Source organism: Rattus norvegicus, chromosome 8 (assembly GCF_021556685.1).
Source record: "Rattus norvegicus strain SHRSP/BbbUtx chromosome 8, alternate assembly SHRSP_T2T, whole genome shotgun sequence".
Taxonomy (NCBI): Eukaryota; Metazoa; Chordata; class Mammalia; order Rodentia; family Muridae; genus Rattus; species Rattus norvegicus.
In genome coordinates this window covers 107,904,092-107,925,130 of record NC_141541.1, presented here as the reverse complement: position 1 = coordinate 107,925,130, position 21,039 = coordinate 107,904,092, and the positions used below count along the sequence as shown (strand labels likewise).

Here is a 21,039-nt window from a genome sequence, read left to right as displayed (position 1 = left end):
CTACTAGCGGTTAGGAAGGAGAACTTGTAAACTGAAAGAGTACGGACTGCTCACGGAGCCAGGGTGAGGCTCCGCCCCCTACCAGTGGAAGGTGGGGCAGGCAGGCTTCTGCGCATGCGGAGGCCGCTGCCCGCGCCCACCTCTGACCCCATCCGAGAGTAGCTGCTGTTTCTGAGAGGACGATTCGTAAGCCGGGGTCCGGCGCGGTTTCCCAATTCCTCGCCCTTCTGCCCGGCCCTTCCGTGTTCGAGCGACGCCTGGGGCGCGGTCGGTTCTGGGCAGTTTGCCTGGCTTTCTACAGAGGCGCCGGCTGCTGGTCCCATAGGTGGCTGTCGAAAGTGCCGGCCGCGCGCCGGCGCCGGCAGCAGCCGGGTGGGAAGGCTCAAGATGGCGTGCCTGTTGGAGACCCCAATCCGCATGAGCGTCCTCTCGGTGAGTGACCCGCCCGGCGCCGGGCAACCCCGGTTCTGCCCACAGCATTACTCCGGCACCCTGAGCCTCCCGAGCACCACTCCCTGCGGTGGCCTCAGGTGGGATGCACGCGACCTGGGCCGAGTCGGAGGCGTCTCCTTCTCGAGAGCTCCCACCGGTGCGGGTTCCCAGGACAGCGTCCGGCAGACGGGGAGGTCGGGCTCCAGGCAGCCGGCCCACGGGCGCGGCTTGCGTTTGGCCAAGCTTTCTCCCGTCTTCCTCCCTGCGCTGTTGCTTCTCCGGACGGAGCTCCCTGCCTGCGAGGGTTCAGGGCAGGCCTGGAACCTTGAATCCACTTCGCTCCCCTGGGCTGTGGCTAGAAGAGATGCGAACTCTTAACGCTGCCACAGCCCAGAGCTGCCAGGGTAGGGCTTTGCATCTCCTGTCAAGTCTCTACATCCCAGACACCTGCCAGGGCCGCTTGCTTCTTGGCAGTGGAGGTTTTCACATCAGCTGCAACTCGCGCTATTGTGTGTGGTTATTTAAAATCCCTTTGCTCTGTTCCGCTGTTAAGGTCCGGGCTCTAAGACTAGAGAAAACTATGTTTCTAATGTTTTTCTTTAAGGAGAGCAAAAACATTTTAGGAGGGACAAAAAGTGGGAATAAAAAATTAGGTTTCCCCAGTATTTGAAAGAAAGGGACATATTGATATACCTAGAAGAAATATCAGTTTTTTCTTAAATGAAAAAGAAACAACAGCAAAAAAGCCAAGAAGGTGACTTTTGCCTTCCACTGTATTGTCCTTTAAAAAACAGGACCAGGAATGAAATGAAAAAGAATGAGTGTTGCTGGGAAATAACTCTGGGAGGTTTAACCACAGATTTTAGCAGTTGGACTCCAAATAGAGCCTTCCATTTGTTGTTGGAAGTAAAGAAGTAGGCAAGCAAAGAATGACCGGTCATCTCTTAGACCTGTGGAGACTTATTGAGATAGTAGTTGGGTTATAGATGACTTGTCAGATTCCCTACAGTCTTGCAACTCCAACCCGTTTCTTTCCTCTTGTCTGACCTCTCACACAAACACACTTACATGTTCAAAGGCACCTGAATGGAGATTCAGGGTTAAAGCCATGCTGCTACCCAAAAAGACAGAAGTCACAGTACAGTGCAAAATCTAATTTTGGGAGGTGGTCAACAAATCTAGCCCTGGATCCATCTTACTAAACTGTTCACTTAAACTGCAACTAGAGAAGTACTGTCCGTCCAATTCTTGAACACATTACCCCATTATTTCACTTTATGTTGTCCATGAATGTTCTGTGGGAGAACAGATCAATGGCTCCTCTCATTGTATTAAAAGGAGAAAAGGATGTGTTGTAACTCTTCAATTCCCTTCTGATTGTGTCATTTAGATTGCAGTTTTCCTGTAGTTCACCTGAAAAGTTTTTGGTTGTTTGGTTCCCCCCAACACACACACACACACACACACACACACTCACACTCACACTCTCACTAAATTCCAGCCCTTTTCTTCGAGTTTTGTACATTGTCAGCTTGTATAGCATATGTAGTTGAAAACTTCATTTGTCTCACATGTCCCCAAAATGATTATGTTCTGTTTATTTCACTCAAAACCTTCTTGAAGAATATTTTTCATTTTGAGTTAGAATTTGTTTTAACATTTGGGACCATTAACTCTAACATCTAGTTTTACCTTAGAAAGAGGCAGAGCTTTAGACACATGATTTAAAATGTCTGAACTTGGTGATCTTACCAGGTTGAAGGAAAGGTTCTAAGTTTTTTGAAACTGTTTGCAGCTACCTCAAGCACCACTTTTATATGAGTTATTAATTAGAAGTTATTGGAGGCTGAGGAAACGGCTCAGTAAGAAAATTGCTTTCTTCACCAGTATAAGGACTTGAGTTAGGATCCCCAGTACCTACTTAACAAGCCAGGTGTGGCAGCACATGTTTGTAATGGTGTCCTTGGGAGGTAGATCATGGAGGTTTTCTGGACAGTCTATCTAGTCAGAACAGGGAGCTTCAGGTTCAGTGAGAGAGCAGACCCTGTTTCAAAAAGTAAGATAGAAACAGGAAGATGCCAGACCTTGACCCCAACACACAGTTGGTTGAATCCCTTTAATAAACTACTTAACTATGTACCAGTGAAGTATAAAGCCCTGTATTGTGTACTTCAGCAATACAGGGGTAACAGAAATGCTCTGAAGGAGCTCATAGTTCTGATGACACTAGAGTGTGATAGCTGTAAGTTGACTAATGGGGAGTCAAATTATTTTCAATTATTTCCATCTATAGTCCATTACACTTTCTTCCTGAGAGACCTCCTCAATTGCTTGCTTAACCTTAACCTTAACCTTAACACTAAGTTCACACATCTACATTATCATCTTTACTTTCCTCCTACATCTAGTCTCAAATCTTTGTGTAGCATCAAACAAAGCATGTTCTTTTACCTAAGAGGATTTACTCATGACTTCCCAGTTCAATTCTGTCTTTCACTTACCATTCTGTTAAACTTCCCTGAGTTGTCTTTGGCTCTTTTTTCACTCATACTTCTGTATAATACATTGTTAAGCTAGGGTTTTTGCATTTTGTTTTTCTCGTTTTTGTAAATACAAGGCACTTAATAAATGCTTAATTGAACTGTTGGAGGAGGCGGACAGACTCAGTTCTATGGCCATTCCTGTTTAATTTCATCCCTTCCACATAGTTCCATCATTCTTGAGACTTCTAAATTCTTTTGTATTGATTGTATTTTTTGGTAGAAGTATAGGTTCTCTGGAAGTTGCAGAGAGGTCATGTGTATAATTAACTCAGGTTGCCTGCATTGGTTATATTTTACAAAGTTACAGAACCAGGAAATTGGTATAGTTTGTGGATATTTTTGTATCATTTTATAACCACTGCTGTTAAGATACAAAAGTATCCATCAACATGAGGATTTCCTTCATGCTATGTCTTTAAAGACATATTCCTAGCCCCATCCTTAATTTCTGGTGGCAACTACTTATCTCTTTTCCCTTTCAATACTTTTGTAAGTTATCTGCATTTTTACATGAATGGAAACGTACAGTATGTGACCCCTTGGGAGTGGCTTTTGTCACTCATCAAGCTTTTGAGAGCCTTCCAAACTATTGCATGTATCTAGTTTGTTTATTTCCTTTGCCACATAAAATTCTGTGAGTGAATGTCCCAGCATTTGTTTAAAATCAGTCATCTATTGAACATTTTTGTTTTTAACCTTTTGGCTATCATAACTTACTATGAACAGTCATTGACAGGCTCTTTTTGTGGATATGACTGAATGAAATAAATGCCTTGAAGTGTAATTACTTAAACTATTTTTGTATGTTTTATATTTGTTTATTTTGTGTGGGGGTACAGCTCTATAACACATGTGTAGAGAACAGAGGACAGCCTGTGGGAGTTATTCCTTCCTACCCCGTGGATTCCAAGGATTGAACTGAGGTCATCATGCCTTTTTATTTTTTGACATATTTGTTTGTTTATTTAATGTATATGAGGATGCTGTCACTGACACACCAGAATAGGGCATCAGATACCATTATAGATGGTTGTGAACCACCATTTGGTGCTGGGAATTGAACTCAGGACCTCTGGAAGAGCAGCCAGTGCTCTTACCACTGAGCCATCTCTCCAGCCCCCCTAAAACTATTGTTTTACATAGATAAATGTATGTTTAGTTTGTAAAGAAACTGTTGAACTTTTCTGATTACCATTTTATATTCATCAGTAATATAGGAGAGATTTAATTTCTGTCAGTCTGTCAACATTTCTGTTTATTTTACCTTCTCTAATAGCTGTGTACTGATACTGTATCATCCTCTTAATTTGTATTTTTCCTTTTTTTAAATATACACACACACACACACAAATACACACACTGTTGCTGTCTTCAGACACCCCAGAAAAGGATATCAGATCTCATTACAGGTGATTGTGAGCCACCATGTGGTTGCTGGGAATTGAATTCAGGACCTCTGGAAGAGCAGTCAGGGCTCTTAACTGTTGAGCCATCTCTCCAGCACTGTATTTAGTTTCTTTTTCTTTCTTTCTTTCTTTTTTTTTTCTTTTTTCTATTTTTCGGAGCTGGGGACTGAACCCAGGGCCTTGCGCTTGCTAGGCAAGCACTTTACCACTGAGCTAAATCCCCAACCCCATATTTAGTTTCTTAATGGAGAGCAATGTTGAAATCTTTTCATGGAATAAGGGGAAATGTTTGTGGGTTTTGTTCCCCTCACTCTCTAATTGGACTGCTTGCTTTTTGATTATTGAATTTATATGTTTGTCATGTGGGTTTTTACAAATATTTTATGAACCTTGGGGCTTGTACCTCTCTCCAAAAAGAACTTTGGTCTCTACCTCATGCCTTACACAAAAAGGAACTCAAGGAGGATCAGAGATTTTATTGTTCAGTTCTTGAAAGTTGTGTTCTATTGCTCTTGCCTGTTGCTGCTTATTGATTTGCTCTCTCTTTTTTTTTTTTTTTCCGGAGCTGAGGACTGAACCCAGGGCCTTGTGCTTGCTAAGCAAGCGCTCTACCACTGAGCAAAATCCCCAACCCCTTGATTTGCTCTTTTGTCTGGACAGTTAGCTGTAATTAGAAAACTCTGTTAAGTTAAATCCAGCCGGCCTCTAAGTACAAATTTGACTGCCTTTGGTTTTAGTTTAAATATAAAAATGAAGTTTGCTCATCACGTTTTAGAAGTTTGAAGTTGGGGTTGGGGATTTAGCTCAGTGGTAGAGCACTTGCCTAGGAAGCGCAAGGCCCTGGGTTCGGTCCCCAGCTCCGGAAAAAAAAGAACCAAAAAAAAAAAAAAAAAAAGAAGTTTGAAGTTCGTTTACAAAATGCCAGTAAGGGCGGGACTCGAGGGGAGTGGTCCTAAAGCAGATTTGTTAATATGAACTTCTTAATCTTTAGTGGCAATGTGTGTGTGTGTGTGTGTGTGTGTGTGTGTGTGTGCGTGCGTGTGTGTGCGTGCGCGCATGCGTGCTTATTTCGTGATCCAGAACATTTTGTAGTGTTTTAAAGGAAAATTGCCATCCAAATTCAGACATTTGGTGAAGAGTCAGAAACATCTTAGTATAGTCTTAAGTTTTATCTGGGGAACTAGCCTTTGGTTTGATTTTTGGGATTCAGTCTTCCCTCCCTCAATCCAGGGTTGTGTGCTTGTGATCTGTCACTAAACTTTATTTTCTACACTTTGGTGTTTGATTTGATGGTTGTTTCCCAGTAAATATCATCTGTCAGGTTGATTTCCGGGTAAAGATAGATTATTATTTGGCAAAACATAATTCTGTATTCCCTTCAAGAAACTGAAGAACAGCCTCATTTACTAAATTTCAGTGCTGTGATCCCCTGCAGCATGGTGGTGGGCTTTAGTTTATAAATAATTAGTGTTGCCCACTCCCTTCACAGACTACACATATGCTCTAAGAAATCACTGAAGAAGAATCTCTGAAGTTTGGGTATTGGCTCTGTTTTAAAATGTCAGGCACCAAACATGTGCTGTCAAAAGTCATTTAGTTACTTTAATGGTAGGTAAAAGTAACAATGTCATGTTTGGGACTTGAATCTGAAGAATTTTAACTTTTTTGTCCAGAGTATGTCAGTGAGCTCTCCCACAAAAATGAACGTTGGCTGCAGCTGTAAGAGCTTTGTGTTACAGGCCACAGTGTGGATTACAGGCAGGCAGATCAGAGAGAAATAGGAAATGCTCTCACTGACTGTTGGATGAGACAGTGGAGTGCAAATAAGCACCATGGAGAGCTCCAGGGCAAGGCTGCTCCTGCCTCTGAGCATGGGAGGCAAATGAGGCCTTAGAATCAAGAGGCAGCCAGCCTGTGCACGGATGTACCTCCCCGTGTATTGTGAAAGACCATACCCAAGCTCCTGAAGTCACTGCACTGTTTCAGTCTTGACTAATTTATTGCATGGTGCAAGGTAATATTAAATGAGAAATAGGCATTTGCTGTATTTTGGAGGATTTCCTTGGCTATCTTATCATTTGAGGCATGTGAATGTCAGCCAGCCTAGAAAGTATCTCTGTCCCTGTGATACCCACAGCCCTTTTATTCCATTTCTGTGTTAGAGATAATCTTTGGACACCACATTATGCTGTTCTGCACCATAGGTCTCTCTAACTTATTCGCTCTGTCTGGGACATCTCATGATGCCCACACCAAAGAGTAAATGTATCACTTTTTAAAATAGGACAAAGGAGCATTTGTGGGCAAATATGACCATATGGCTCTTTGTGCCTTAAAAGGAAATACATCCTAGTGTTTGATTTTAGAAGTATGAATGTTACATTGCTCTTGTTGTTAACAGTGTGTACCACGGTCATGAAAATATATTACTAAGTTAGACACTCACCAAATAATTAACTATAAGGTGTTCCTCGTATCCCCTCTACTCTAACTTTGCAGTGGCTTTTTGGTTATGAAAAAGTTTTGTTGTATATGAATAGAAAGCGAGGGGACATTTTACCTGGACAAAAAGCAGGCAGTCTTTAGTTCATCCTTGTCATCTTTTATTGGGAAAAACCGAGAACTGAATATATTAACTTTCTCACTGTGGTCTCGTGAATGTTCAGTTCAGTTCTACAGATTCCTACATTTTAAAATACAAAGTTGGAGCAATGAGTGGGCTCTTCAGGGAGGAGATACCCGCTACTAAGGTCGACTGAAGAGACTAATTTCTTCCTTTCAAAAGTAGGGAAGACTTGTTTAGCATTTAGTTTTGTCTCGCAGTGGAACTAACTCTTGGGCAGAGCAATTCTTATTTTTTATAAATCTTTAAGTTCTTTTTTTTTTTTTTTTTCCAGAGCTTGGGACCGAACCCAGGGCCTTGCACTTGCTAGGCAAGTGCTCTACCACTGAGCTAAATCCCCAACCCTATTTTTTATAAATCTTTAAGTGCCAGTGAGAGATATTAAAGTTTGGTGTCTTTTATGTTCTTAGAAGAATACAGCTCACACCTGGAGGGAAGCATGCGATTTGAAATCGAAGCAGAGTTTAGTAAAGTGAGACTCTCAGGATTGTTTCCAGTGTTCTTGAGTATGGGATTCCTGGTTTCTCTAGGGAGAGACATAAGCACAGGAAGTGTCCAGAGCTTTAAAATGAATAGTAGAGAATATTTGACTGGTCTGAATAGAATTTATTTATTTGATATTTCAGAATATTGACATAGTGATAAAAGGAAGTTAGGTTTTGTTGTTGTTTTTCTCAGGTAGTTTTGGAGACACTGGAACCTGGATTCCCATTGTTTACTGTCTTGATGGGTCAGTGCGTTTCTGAAACCTCAACCTGGGCGGGTCATCACAGGCCACTGCAGTTAGTTTTTCCCAGCCTAACTAAGCTCACTTTCTTGTAGTGGTAGATATTTACTAATTAATACTTTTTGTCTGTTCCAAAATGAAAATGTTAACTGTGCTATATATATAAACAATGATATGTTTCAAAATGTGCATACTGGCTACTCATGTGACAGGCACTCTACAGAGTGATAAAGACTTTAAGGTTATGAAAGTGGAATCATAAGTGGCTTTTGTGTAGCCTCTTTAGTGTCGGAACTTTTGGTAAAAGGTCCAAACAAGACAAAGTATAAGCATTATTTAGAAAGGAGCTGCATTCTTGGAAAACTGGTCATACATTAAGATAGCACAAATGGATTTTAAGTTGACATGTAGGATGGACTGTGACCCTGAGGTCACATAGTTAAGACTGGCTTCTTCTTGCTTTATCTTGGTTCCTGGATACTGTGCAGTTGTGAGATGTGGTGGTGGGCCTGCCATCTTAGGGCATACGTCTGTGGCATACACTGTTCTTAGTCCTTGTCCTCTAGATGCCAGGTGTGTGATTTTCACAGACTTACAAAATACAACCCAAGGAGTAGCCCTGTCTATTCTAGAACTACTGTTTAAATCTTGTGAGTCTTTTGTTTGTTTTTTTACAGGAGTTCTTACTGCTTTTTGGTTTTGGTTTTGGCTTTGGCTTTGGTTTTGGTTTTGGTTTTGAAGCAGTCCCAGTATGTATGTACCTCTGGTTGGCCTGGAGTTAGTTTACTGTGTAGTCCAGTGTGACCTTAAGATCACAGAGATCTGCCTGTCGCTGCTTTCCAAGTCCTGGAATTAAAGATGTGCCACACACCCAGCTTCTGTTGGTTTTGTTTTGCTATCTCACTTGCTGCATTGCACTTGTGTTTTACTTGCCTGTGCTGAGACTGCATTGAAGGTGGGAGAGCCTGCTTTGTCTCACTGGCCGCAGTATCTAGCATACCTGGGAAATTAATGGGAGGAAGGAATTTTAACCTGCAGTAGGTTTAAAATCAAAATCTCTTCAGAGTTCAGATACCTGGTTTTTCATTTCTATTTTTGTATCTTTCTACAAACTTGACTTCCTCTGATGCCACATATATTGTAAACAATTCAAAGTTCCTATTGGCTTTTCTAATTATTTGTTATTACAATTTGTTTAGCTGTCATTGGTTTAAACCTTCATTTTTTTTTTCAGTGTACACTAATGGTTTATTGGGTATTACTATGCTTCTCAGTGTCATTTCTTAATCTCATAAACAAAACTGGGGTGAATACAAGGGGCCATCTATATTGTTCATCTCCTCATTGTCACATTGCAAAAAATTCATCAGCAGCTCACTGCTCCCGAACCCCGTGGGAGAGAGAGCTTACCACCCGGACAGGTGGGCACTCCTGAGACTGCAGAGTGGGAGAGACCACCAACACTGCCCACCCCTGCCCACATCCCTGGCCCAAGAGGAAACTGCATACGGCCTCTGGGAAATGGTAGATAGGTGCACTGGAGCTGCAGACCCCCTGCGCCCGAGACACCGCCGGAACCTAAAGGGACTGGATTAACAGCTCTCTGCACCCAAATCCCGTGGGAGGGAGAGCCAAACCCTCAGACAGGCAGACAAGCCTGGGAAGCCAGAAGAGACTACACTCGGCCCACATTTCTGACTCACAGGAACACACAGGAACTCTTCAGGCCCACAGGAACAGCTGAAGACCTGTAGACAGGAAAAACTACACGCCTGAAAGCAGAACACTCTGTTCCCATAACTGGCTGAAAGAAAACAGGAAAACAGGTCTACGACACTCCTGTCACACAGGCTTATAGGACAGTCTGGCCACTATCAGAAATAGAACAAAGTAACACCAGAGATAATCTGATGGTGAGGGGCAAGCGCAGGAACCCAGGCAACAGAAACCAAGACTACATGGCATCATCGGAGCCCAATTCTCCCACCAAAGCAAACACTGAATATCCAAACACACCAGAAAAGCAAGATCTAGATTTAAAATCATATTTGATCATGATGCTGGAGGACTTCAAGAAAGACTCCCTAGAGAAACACAGGAAAACATAAATAAACAAGTAGAAGCCTATAGAGAGGAATCACAAAAATCCCTGAAAGAATTCCAGGAAAACACAATCAAACAATTGAAGGAATTAAAAATGGAAATAGAAGCAATCAAGAAAGAACACAGGGAAACAACCCTGGATATAGAAAACCAAAAGAAAAGACAAGGAGCCGTAGATACAAGCATCACCAACAGAATACAAGAGATAGAAGAGAAAATCTCAGGAGCAGAAGATTCCATAGAAATCATCGACACAACTGTCAAAGATAATGTAAAACGGAAAAAGCTACTGGTTCAAAGCATACAGGAAATCAATGAGAAGATCAAACCCTAAGAATAATAGTTATACAAGAGAGTGAAGACCCCCAGCTCAAAGGACCAGTAAATATCTTCAACAAAATCACAGAAGAAAACTTCCCTAACCTAAAGAAAGAGATGCCCATAAGCATACAAGAAGCCTACAGAACTCCAAATAGATTGGACCAGAAAAGAAACTCCTCCCATCACATAATAGTCAAAACACCAAATGCACAAAATAAAGAAAGAATATTAAAAGCAGTAAGGGAAAAAGGTCAAGTAACATATAAAGGCATACCTATCATAATCACACCAGACTTCTTGCCAGAGACTATGAAAGCCAGAAGATCCTGGACAGATGTCATACAAACCCTAAGAGAACACAAATACCAGCCCAGTTTACTGTATCCTGCAAAACTTTCAATTAACATAATAACAGGGACCGTGGACACTTCTGAGGCCGAGAGAGTGCTGTGTTCCAGTCTATCTACCATGGCCTTCTCGGTCTGTGAGTACTCAGGGTTCTAAGGTCGACCAGTTGTTCCTTTGAGGTCCGGTTCTCTTTCTTCATGGGGACCTTTTGGGGACACATCACTGAACATGACTTCCAGACGTTCCCTGTGGCCTGTCATGTTTATCCCTGTGTCTTTTACAGTTTTCATCTTTGCTATCTGTCCCTATTGTACCTGGAGATATATGCTGACACGCTGTCCTTTTGACTCTTTGTCATTAAAGGATGTTGGAAGAGGCTTCCAAGGCTGTTTGCTTGTCCAGCCCTAGCTCTCTTTTTCTGCTCATGGGCCTCTTCGATGCTTGAAACCTAGCCCCCCACGAGTACTCGCTTCCTGCTTTCCCCTGCTTGCTTGCCTGTGCTCTGTGGGGCAGCTTATGACAACCATCCCGCGTGTCAGGGGTTCCCGATTTCCCTGGGGTGGTTGTCGTCCATTAGCGGTTGGAGTCGTTGGTGCCCAGTGCGACTGGAAGGGTTTTCCCCGGTTAGTGCTAGTGCCCCCTGGTGTGCTCCTCTGCAACCGGCCGACTTTTTTTTTTTTTTTTTTTTTTTTTTTTTTTTTTTTGGGAGTTCCCGAACCTCCGCTGTCTAGTGAGTCCGGTTCTTTCCTGCTACGTGCCTCCCGAGTACACCGCTTCTCCTTTCTCCCTCGAAGGGGATTTTTATTTTATTTTATTTTTCTTTTTTGGAAGGAGTTCCCGAACCTCCGCTGCCTGGTGAGTCCCGTTCTTCCCCGCTACGTGCCTCCCGAGTGCACCGCTTCCTTTTTTTTTCTCGCCCTCGAAAGGGTTTTTGTTTTGTTTTGTTTTATTTTGTTTTGTTTTGTGTGTGTGTGGCAGTCTTGGCTGGCGACTTCTTCCCGTGCTCTTTCGCTCTTCTCGCTCGTATTCCCGTCCAGTCCGTGTTAGAAAGCTCTCACGCTCGTTGTTCCCGATGCATGGCGTGTCTCGCTCCGGTTGGATCGATGTGGTGCTGCCGCGTTCTCTTCGGGCCTGGGCCTTAGCCGCGCCAGGCGAGGGACGACGGACATTCATGGTGAATGGTCATTCAGCGCGAATGGCTCTTCTCTTTCTGCCAGCGGGCCCCTCGTCTCTCCTCCCCATTCCTTTGCAGGGTGGTGTGTGGAAGTCAGGGGTGCGGCTGTCCGGCATGAGCACTGACCCGCGCGCACTTCTCGCTGTGGTTCGCGGCGTCCCTGTGGACGCTTGCCCCCACGCCGTTCACTGTTTCGCGTCCCTCTTCCCCTGTGCTGGGGGAGGGTGGTAGACCCGCCGAGGTGCATACCCTTCCCGAATGGTGTGTGCACGTGCCCTGCTTTGTGTGAGCCTTGCGGTGCTCCTGGAGCGTTCAGGGCTTTGACCACCAAGGTGCCCGCTTCTGAGTTGGCGGTGGCGCTTCCCGCTCCCCGGCGTGCCTCCTGTGCTCCATGGTGCTTGTGCCTTTAAGCTTTCCCTCGTCCTAGTTGCCGGCTTTCTGCACAGTGAAAGACCCGGTGACAGAAAAGGAGAAAGGGGGGTCGAGGAGTAAGAGTGTGCGGTTAAAAGGCTCCTTCCGTGTAAACTTTCATTTCTTATGGGATTAGAATTTCATAGTGGGGAGCTAGAGGGATGGTTCAATGGTTAAAGAGCCCTGGCTGCTCTTCCAGAGATCCTGGGTTCAATTCCCAGCACCCACATGGTGGCTCACAGCTGTCTGTAATTCCAGGGAATCTGACACTGAAGCAGGCATACATTCAAGCACAACTCCAATGCACATAAAATAGAGGTAAATATTTAAGAATTGCACAGTAGACCTTTAAAAAAATACTTTACAATCCCAAAGACCCATATGAATTAGATTAGAAGTTCAATAAGAAAATGTGTTGTAAACTGTAACGTACTAAATTATGTATTTATTTTTTGCCAAGTGTGTAGGGTGCCCTGAGATTTAGCTGCTGTTACTCAAGGCAGGTTTGAAAGATTTAGTTTTAACCATGAGTGTGAGCAGCCACAGAGCATTAGTAGACTTACCTAAGCAGTTGTTCTGTTTCTTTGCATAATTCACACAATGCAATTTTTTTGAAATTAGTAGGATACATTCATAGTTTATAAGGGATTTTTTCACACTATCTCTTAATTTGTTAAACACTGAGCTTTATAATCATTTTTATAATAAAAGAAACAGTCACAAAATTTAATTGTGTATGAACTTACATAGTGATAGAACTAGGACTCAAATCTTTGTTCTTGGCGTTGGGGATTTAGCTCAGTGGTAGAGCGCTTGCTAGGCAAGCGCAAGGCCCTGGGTTCAGTGCCCAGCTCCGAAAAAAAAAGAAAGGAAAAAAAAATCTTTGTTCTTTCTACTGCATGGCATTAAAAAAAAGAATATTATATTAACAAAATAATTGTGACAAAAAACCAGGAGGAGTGCAAAGAAAAGAATAGGCAGGTACATTGAACAGGTGGTTCTTAAATGAAGAAGTACAAATGATCAATAAATACATGAAAACAATGTTCATCATCAGAGAGATGCAAATCAGAGGACATTAAGACACTATTGTAAGCCAATCAGAGTAGCTGCCATCAAAAATGTCACAAATATTGGTGAATGTGGGAGGAAGCAGAATGGCTGTCACCAGGAAAATACAGATACTTATGAGTGTGGGAACAGGAGCCCTGTACACTATGAATTAATCCAACTACTGTGAAAATGAGTTATGGAGGGTCCTCAATTAAAAATAGAACTACCATATGATTCACCAATACTACTTTTGAGCCAAGGAGTCTAAGTTGGCTTCCCAGCATTCCCATGTTGTGTCACTTCACTGTTTACAGCTGCCAAAGTACAGAGTCAGTCTATAGACATATTGACAGCATGCATGGGTAAAGACAGTGTAGAATATAAGGTAAGGTAAGTCAGACTCACAAAGAAAGGAAAGAAGGAAGGAAGAAAGGAAAAGGAAAGAAGAAAGAAGAGAGAGAGAGGGGGAGGGAGAGAGGGAGAGAAAGGGTGCAAAAGTAGAAGGGAACCATTACAAGCAGAAGGGCAGTAGGTATAAGAGAAGACAGTAGAGATGGTAGCTAGATCCAGGTGTGTGCACGTGAAAGTGCCACATTGACATGCTGGGCACAGTCATACCTCACTAAAGAGTAAAGAAGCTAAAAGTAAACACAGGGCAAAGAGGTGACAAAATAGAACAACACTATTGATAGCTTACTCACTTTTCATTCTCTAGGAAACTATTAGTTTATTTAGCTCTAAACTCAAGTTTGATACTTCTATATTTCTAAGTTGCCTCAATTCATGGCAAGTCTGTGCTTTAGCAACTGTCATTCCAGACCTTTCCTGAAGAATTTTAGCAATTGATTTTTAAGAGCAAATGGCTTAAATTCATCCTGCTTATGGGTTATTTAAGAGGTGCAGCTAGAGCTTGTTCTGGTTTGCCAACAAGCAGCAGCAGCAGCAGCAGCAGCAGCAGCAGCAGCAGCAGCAGCAGCAGCAGCAGCAGCAGCAGCAGCAGCAGCAACAACAACAACAACAACAACACAGGTTCTGAATAACCTCTGACCAGTTTTCTGGGATGCCTAGGAAATACTTTCCTCTCTTTTTTGTTGCTTCTAAAGAAATGTAAAACTTAGGTGATTGTGCAGCCTTTGTTGTCTTCAGTACTCTTGGGTTTTGTGTGTTCTTTGCTCATTATTAGTAATTCAGTTTTTAACCTAAAGTCATTCTGATTTAAATGATACATTCTTTGGCCCAATGTCTACAGACACACACACATTCTAACACAGTGTGTGTTAAAAATGTGCCAAGAAAGCTGGACAGATGGCTCCATGATTAAGACTGCTCTTCCAGAGGTCCTGGGTTTCCAGCCACTACATAGTGGCTCACAATCATCTGTGCCCTCTTCTGGTGTGTCTGAGGACAGCTACAGTGTACTCACATAAATAAAATAAATAATTCTTAAAAACAGCAGCAGCAAGAACAATAAAAACAATGTTGGTTATCTCACTGCTTCTGAAAGTCAGGTAACAGGCAAACCAGAACAGGCTCTAACTGCACCTCTTAAGTCACCCGTGAGCAGCTGAAGTTAGCTGGTACTGGGACTCTAGCACAGTCTCTCATGAAGTTGCAGTCAGTGTCAGTAGGTGCCTTAGTCTCATCTGAAGGCTGATTTTAGGAAGAACCTGGTTCTCAACTCATTCCTGAGGTTGTTGGCAGGACTTAGTTGTGGGCCATGTGGGCCTTTCCATAGGGTAGCTCATAATCACAGTTAGCTTCAGACAGAAAGAAAGGAGACTTTGACAAGAGAACCTTCTCGAATAGCATCCCATCTTGCCTGCTACATTTTATTTATCAGACTGAGGTTTCTAGTCCAGTGCTCCCTTGAGAGAAGAGACTGCACCAGGGCCTGGATATCAGCAGGTGAAAATCACTGGAAGCCATTCAGGAAACACGCTGCAGACAGTAACCCCAATGAAAGAAAATTGCACCACATAATACTCTCTACAACAGAGCACAACTTGTGACTTTTTTTTTTTGTTTTCCTAAAATACAAAACTTGCTTTTAGCTTTTCTCTGACCTGTTTGATACATAGGATTTATTTAATAATAAATTTCTTAACATTATTCTAATTTACAAATTTGATATCTGCAATTTTTCTGCTGAAAGAATTCATTTTTACATAATTTTAGAGAAGTACTATTTAACAAAAATATACTATACTTTAATAAATTTGTGATAGCTTTATTGAAGCTTTGAATGTGTAGTATGAATTCGCAGCTAGGTTTTGAGGTCATGTATGTTTGTAGCTCTGACCCTAACTCTCTTTGCTGTCTTTCATGATCACAGACTGTACCCTGAGTTTAACTAGCTATTTTGTATTCCTGCTTTGGTTGGGAAAATGGAAGAATCATGGTATCTTTTTAAGTTACTGAAAGCTACAAAAAATAACTCAGAGGTCATTGGTATTTTGAATAAGAAAGAAGTCTCATCCTGAAAGGCTAGGACATCACCAACCCTCCTAACCTGCTTGTGTTCATTGGAGGAATAAAGAGGTTCCAAGATCATGCTGTTACCCTGGTCCAGACTGTTACAAACACAAGAGCTCTGTGGCCTCCGTGTTTGTCCTCCTTACCCAGCACATAATCACTGTTTCTCTGCAGTAGCTTTTGTATTTCTTCACATGAACTGCAGGTAGCCAGGAACTCCAGGGTCCTTTCTCATACCACTTAGCTGTCTGACTTTCTCTACCCCGCATTTCCTGCCTTCTGTTTCTTTCAATACACGTTCTTTATGCTTAAATTCTGTGATCTCTTTGTCTTTGTTTAGAACATAACAAAATTCTTCACTTGATGATGTTTCTTGAGCTTTTTCTTGAGGTCTTCTCAGATAATGTTTTTTCCTTCTATTTCCCTGGTAGCACTCAAGAAGTGGCAGTGGTCTTTCTTATTCCTGGTGTTTTTAGACTCTTTGAATTGCATCAGATTTCTTACCTCTGATCATTCCTTTGCTTAAGATCTCAGCTTTTAGCTCATGTTAACTCTATCACTTCTTTGATGATTGATGAGAAATTAGTCTCCCTCTTCCTCCCTCCCCCTCCTTTCTCTCTCTTTATCTCTCACACAGGGTCTCTTTATGTAGCCCTGGCTGTCCTCTACATAGACCAGACTGGCCTTGGACTCACAGAAATCCTCTTGCTGCTGCCTTCTGAGTGCTGGGTGCACCACTACACCTGGTGGAATTTTAGTTTTCTATCTAAAGGCTGTTTAAAATTGTAGCCATGTCTGATAATCATGTTGTCCTGTCTTTAGTTCCAGTGTCCATGATTGTTTCCTAGACCTTAATTTATCTATCACTAAAATCCTTTCAGCATCTCAATTTCATGATGCTGTCTTCTCCCAACTCATTCCCACTAATCCATCATCATCATAATCACACCCTCAATTCAACTGAACCCCTCTTGGAGCTTTTTACTATGCTTTCCTGGTAAAATTCTCACTGATGCATGTTCCTGAATCCAGCAGTCAAAGTGTCAGTTATTATCTTATGAAACACATCACTAGGATTTGACATGGTTGACTACTCCCTCCTTGAAACATTTTGTGAGTAAACATCAAGCGTTTCTGCCCATAACACTGACCGTGGAGCACAGATTTCTGGCCTTGATCTATCCACGATCACTGCCTTAGTGAATAATATGATAGCTTTTCTGGTTTGTGTTTACAGTTCACAACTTTCCTCTAAATTCTAAACTCAACATATACATCCTCACTTGGGCTGTCCAGTAGGGATCTCAGTCCTAGTATAATCGGAAGACAAATTTTTTTTGTTATTCTTATCTAAATCTGTACTTCTTAAATCTTTACCTCATTAACTGGCACGTCGGTCTTCTAGGTGGTTAGGAAAAACTTCAGTGTTACCCTTGGCTTTTTTTTCTCCCACATCCGACATCCAGTTTGATAGCATGTGGAATCTGACAGTCATTTCAGAATTCTCCTTTTATCAGGAGTCTAAGTGAATACTACCTCCACAGTGTTCCCTCTGATCCTAGCTACTGTCATGAAGTAACTGAATTCCTGGTGGTTGAGGTAGCCTCCTATTTGACCCCCCTGTCAACTGTCTGGTAACCCTTCCTTATTCTCTATTCAGTTGTAAAATTTGCAGCCAGAACAACACCTTAAAAACATGTCAATCATGTATGTATCTGTTTTATAATTTCCCAACTCATGCCATAAACATTAAAAACCTAACAGTAACTAAGAAGACTCCACTAGTGCTGTGTATAGAAAAATAAAGAGTGCTGTGTAACGAAACATTTCCTAGCAGCTATGCTATTACATGTAAAAAGTAAACACAATTTAATGTTATTAGAGTCCATACATCAGAGTGAAAGACCCCCGGAGCGGGGAGACCCTCACTCAAGTCTCGGGATGACATCCCCCCCCCCCCCCAAGAACTCACGTAAGACCATCCTTGCTGTAAAAACATGAGGTTTATTGATAGGAACCAGTTCACTGGGGTCAAGACTAGTATCCCACGCAGGGGCAGAGGAGTTCGACCCCAGTGGCTGGGAGAAGAGGTATTTAAAGGAAGAAACCACAACCCAAGGGGGTAGGGAGGGCGTCATTGGAAAATGTCGAGAATACCAGTGAAAAATCACAAGGAGAAGCTTCCTGTTTCTCAAGACTGTTTAACTTTATGGCCAACCAGTTCCTGGGAGAAGCTTCCTGTTTCTCAAGATTGTTCTTTAAGATTCTAATCTAACTTTATGGTCAGTTAGTTCCTGGGAGAGAGTTGCCCAACTGTTGTAATTGCAGTTCCAGGGTCCGACCAGTTTCTTTCTTCTGCTCTAAACTTTTGTGTAGGGGGGCAGCCTTAAAACTTCTACCTTTCAAGAGTATGATTTCAACTCTCCTGTGTAAGTAGTTAATGAGATTATTTACTTTTATGATATTAAGTCGGTAGTAGTGTGCACTTTATATAATTCAGAAAAAAAGATTAGAAATACTTGGTTATCTCAGTTTCATGAAATTTACAACTGAAAAGTAGATTCATAACCATAGGGAACTCCAAATATTTTTGAAAGTTTACTAATTGGATGCACTGTTGACTTTTAAACTTTTAATTAGTTTTAAAAGTGGACGAAATTCAGTTTTTATCCATATTTCAATTAGTAAAATAAAGACTAGCCTCAGTAAAATGAGGCTAGCGACCGCTGTGCTAACAGAGCAACTCTTCCCCAACATCCCTGTTGTGAGTCTCTTCTCCCATTCCCTTCTCCTTTGCTCATTGTGCTCCAACAGCAATCTTGCATTGTGACAGACACATTGTATTTCAGAGCCTCCTGTTTGTTACTCTTTCGATGAAGACCTGCCCTTCTTTAGACCTTTGCTCAAGTATCACCTTCTTATGAGTACTGAGTGCCTGGACTAGATACCTTCCATCTCAGCTTTCATTACCACACTGCTCTAAAGGAGCAGGACTGTGGGGAGAGAAGACCTATTCTGTTTACAGAGGAAAGCAGTGCAAGAACTGTTCTATGCAGACACAAACATGGTGATGTTAGGAAAAGGCTCCTCCTATCCTCTCGGCATGATTTCTGTTGCAGTGGCTTTCAGGAGACATGGCTGACTTATTACAGATTAGAAGACTATTGCTGATTAGGGAAAATTTGAGTAGCCAAGTTGGTTGGGGGGGGCACACATATAACTTTATCATTTAAAAAATGTGCTAATGGAAGAAAGCTGTGGTAATCAACATTGGTACTGGGATTAAGACTATGTATGTTAGTGATAACAAAGAATAGATAGAAATCAACTGTGGGCATCCCTCAGCCTCTGTGAATAGGATTTTTTTTTTTTTTTGGTTCTTTTTTTTCGGAGCTGGGGACCGAACCCAGGGCCTTGCGCTTCCTAGGTAAGCGCTCTATCACTGAGCTAAATCCCCAGCCCCAGGATTTTTTGATAAGGACACCAAGACCTTAATAGATTAAGAATAGTCCCTTTCCACAAGTGGTACTAAGTTTCTTTCTCCCAGTAACATCTTGCTGCTAATGGATGGCGGTACATAAGCATTCCAGCAGACAAGAGGAAAACAGCAAAAGGACTTTTTCCTAGCTTTTTGGTTTGTTGATTCAAATAAAATTACATGTGCAAAATTAAATATAAAAACACCCAACAAAATAAATATTATAAGAAATTTCATAATAAAAAGCATATCCCACAGTACAAATAAGAGGTAAGTGTCTCCCTAACTACACTTTTTGGATAGAGGTGCTTACTGTGTAGCCCAGGTTGGCCGCCTCCTGCCTTGACGTCTTTGCAGCTAGCTGGGTTTACAGGTGTTTACAGGTGCATGCTACCTGGTTCCCCTTATTCTGTGTATCCCAACTTCTACCAAGAGCCATCCAGTTCAGACTAGGTAGCTCTATTGGTTATGATTTACCACGAACCTTTTTTTTTGGGGGGGGGGGTCTGAGGAATGCTATTACCCCACCTTGTTAACTGTGGCACTCCCTGCACCCGAGGGACTTCTTGTATTGCCCTCTCTCTGGCCAGGAGCTGTTCTATCCTATAGTGTGTACTAGGCAACTTAGGCCCTTGGTGTCATGCACACACACATGCAGCATCTGGCTGCCAGTGGAGAGAGAGCACATGCTTGCCTCTCCTGTCGACAGAACTTGTGGGGCTCAGCACAAAGGGCTCTGTGCCTTATTATGTTTCTAATGAGAGCTGGGGGTCCTCTTTCTCCCCTAACCTATAGTTTATCATGGGGTTTTCTCAGAGTTATTTAAAAGACTAGCAAAAACACCATCCCCCTTTAGTTCTAACTTTTAAAATGAACCAAGTTATGTGCCTTGTTGATTTCCCAAATTGACCTTTTTTTACTCCCCCCCAAAAAAAGGTGTTCTTTTTTTAAAGAAAGTTGATCAGAGAAGAAGCCCCCTACTTACATTAGTATGTCAGTAAGGAAGCAACTAAGACAAGTCCTGGAGGGAGGCCATCTCTTCCTTAAGATAGACTGTTCAGCGGTTTGGTATTGTGGGTGATGCTATTTGTGATGTGCATGGCTTCAGATGTCACTTTTCCCCTGCTTTCTAGGAGGTAACAGCTAGCAGTCGCCACTATGTTGACAGGCTATTTGACCCTGATCCCCAGAAAGTTCTCCAAGGTGTCATGTAAGTAGTATGCATTTAAGACTCTATCAAAACATCTTGTTTGTCTTCATGTTTTAATCTGCCAAATAGTACAGCTATGGAAATGTAGGTATAACTTCTTTCCTTATGTTTGGCTTCATTTATGAGATGATTGCTTGGCATTCATGACTTAATATTTTATTATAAAGTTCATTCATAGTTTTTAACTAATGATTGGCTTCATGTTTTGTAGAACACTTGTTCTCTATTTTAAAAGGTTTCCTTTAGAGAATGCTTTTGCTTTTAATATCTATAAAAATAAAATTAAAAACTGATAGGGTTTTGTTGTTGTTTTGCTTGTTTTGTTTTTGACTAACTCATTAACTGCCATCAAAATTTCCAAGTGCTGAAAACTGAAATATAAATATTTAGAAAGCAGTCACTAGAAAATTTAAGTTATTGATAACACAAGGCATGTATGTCTTTTCCCAAAGTTCTTTAATCTTTAATGGGAAAAACATTTTTTTAAAGATTTATTTATTTTTATTATATATATGAGTACACTGTCATTGTCTTCAGACTCACCAGAAGAGGGCGTCGGATCCCATTACAGATGGTTGTGAGCCACCATGTGGTTGCTGGGATTTGAACTCAGGACCTCTGGAAGAGCTGTCAGTGCTCTTAACCGCTGAGCCATCTCTCCAGCCCTGAGGGAAAACATTTTTAATTAACACATTGTAGGTGATTTTGAAATTAAAGCTGGACAAGTAAAATAAGATT

General features: G+C 41.9%; 1 protein-coding gene across 8 annotated transcripts in view; it reads left to right on the top strand.

The window, feature by feature from the left end:
* The first annotated feature begins 297 nt into the window (after positions 1-297).
* Armc8 (armadillo repeat containing 8) overlaps positions 298-21,039 on the top strand; it is a 94,340-nt gene continuing 73,598 nt past the window's right edge. For 4 of the 8 annotated variants that reach the window (XM_087562301.1, XM_087562299.1, XM_087562298.1 and 1 more), the window contains exon 1: positions 364-432. Coding sequence is in view for 4 of the 8 variants with exons in the window: in NM_001173354.3 (NP_001166825.1) it covers positions 388-432; positions 20,225-20,301 (122 nt within the window). In the remaining 4 variants the exon portion in view is untranslated. 8 annotated transcript variants of the gene reach the window in all.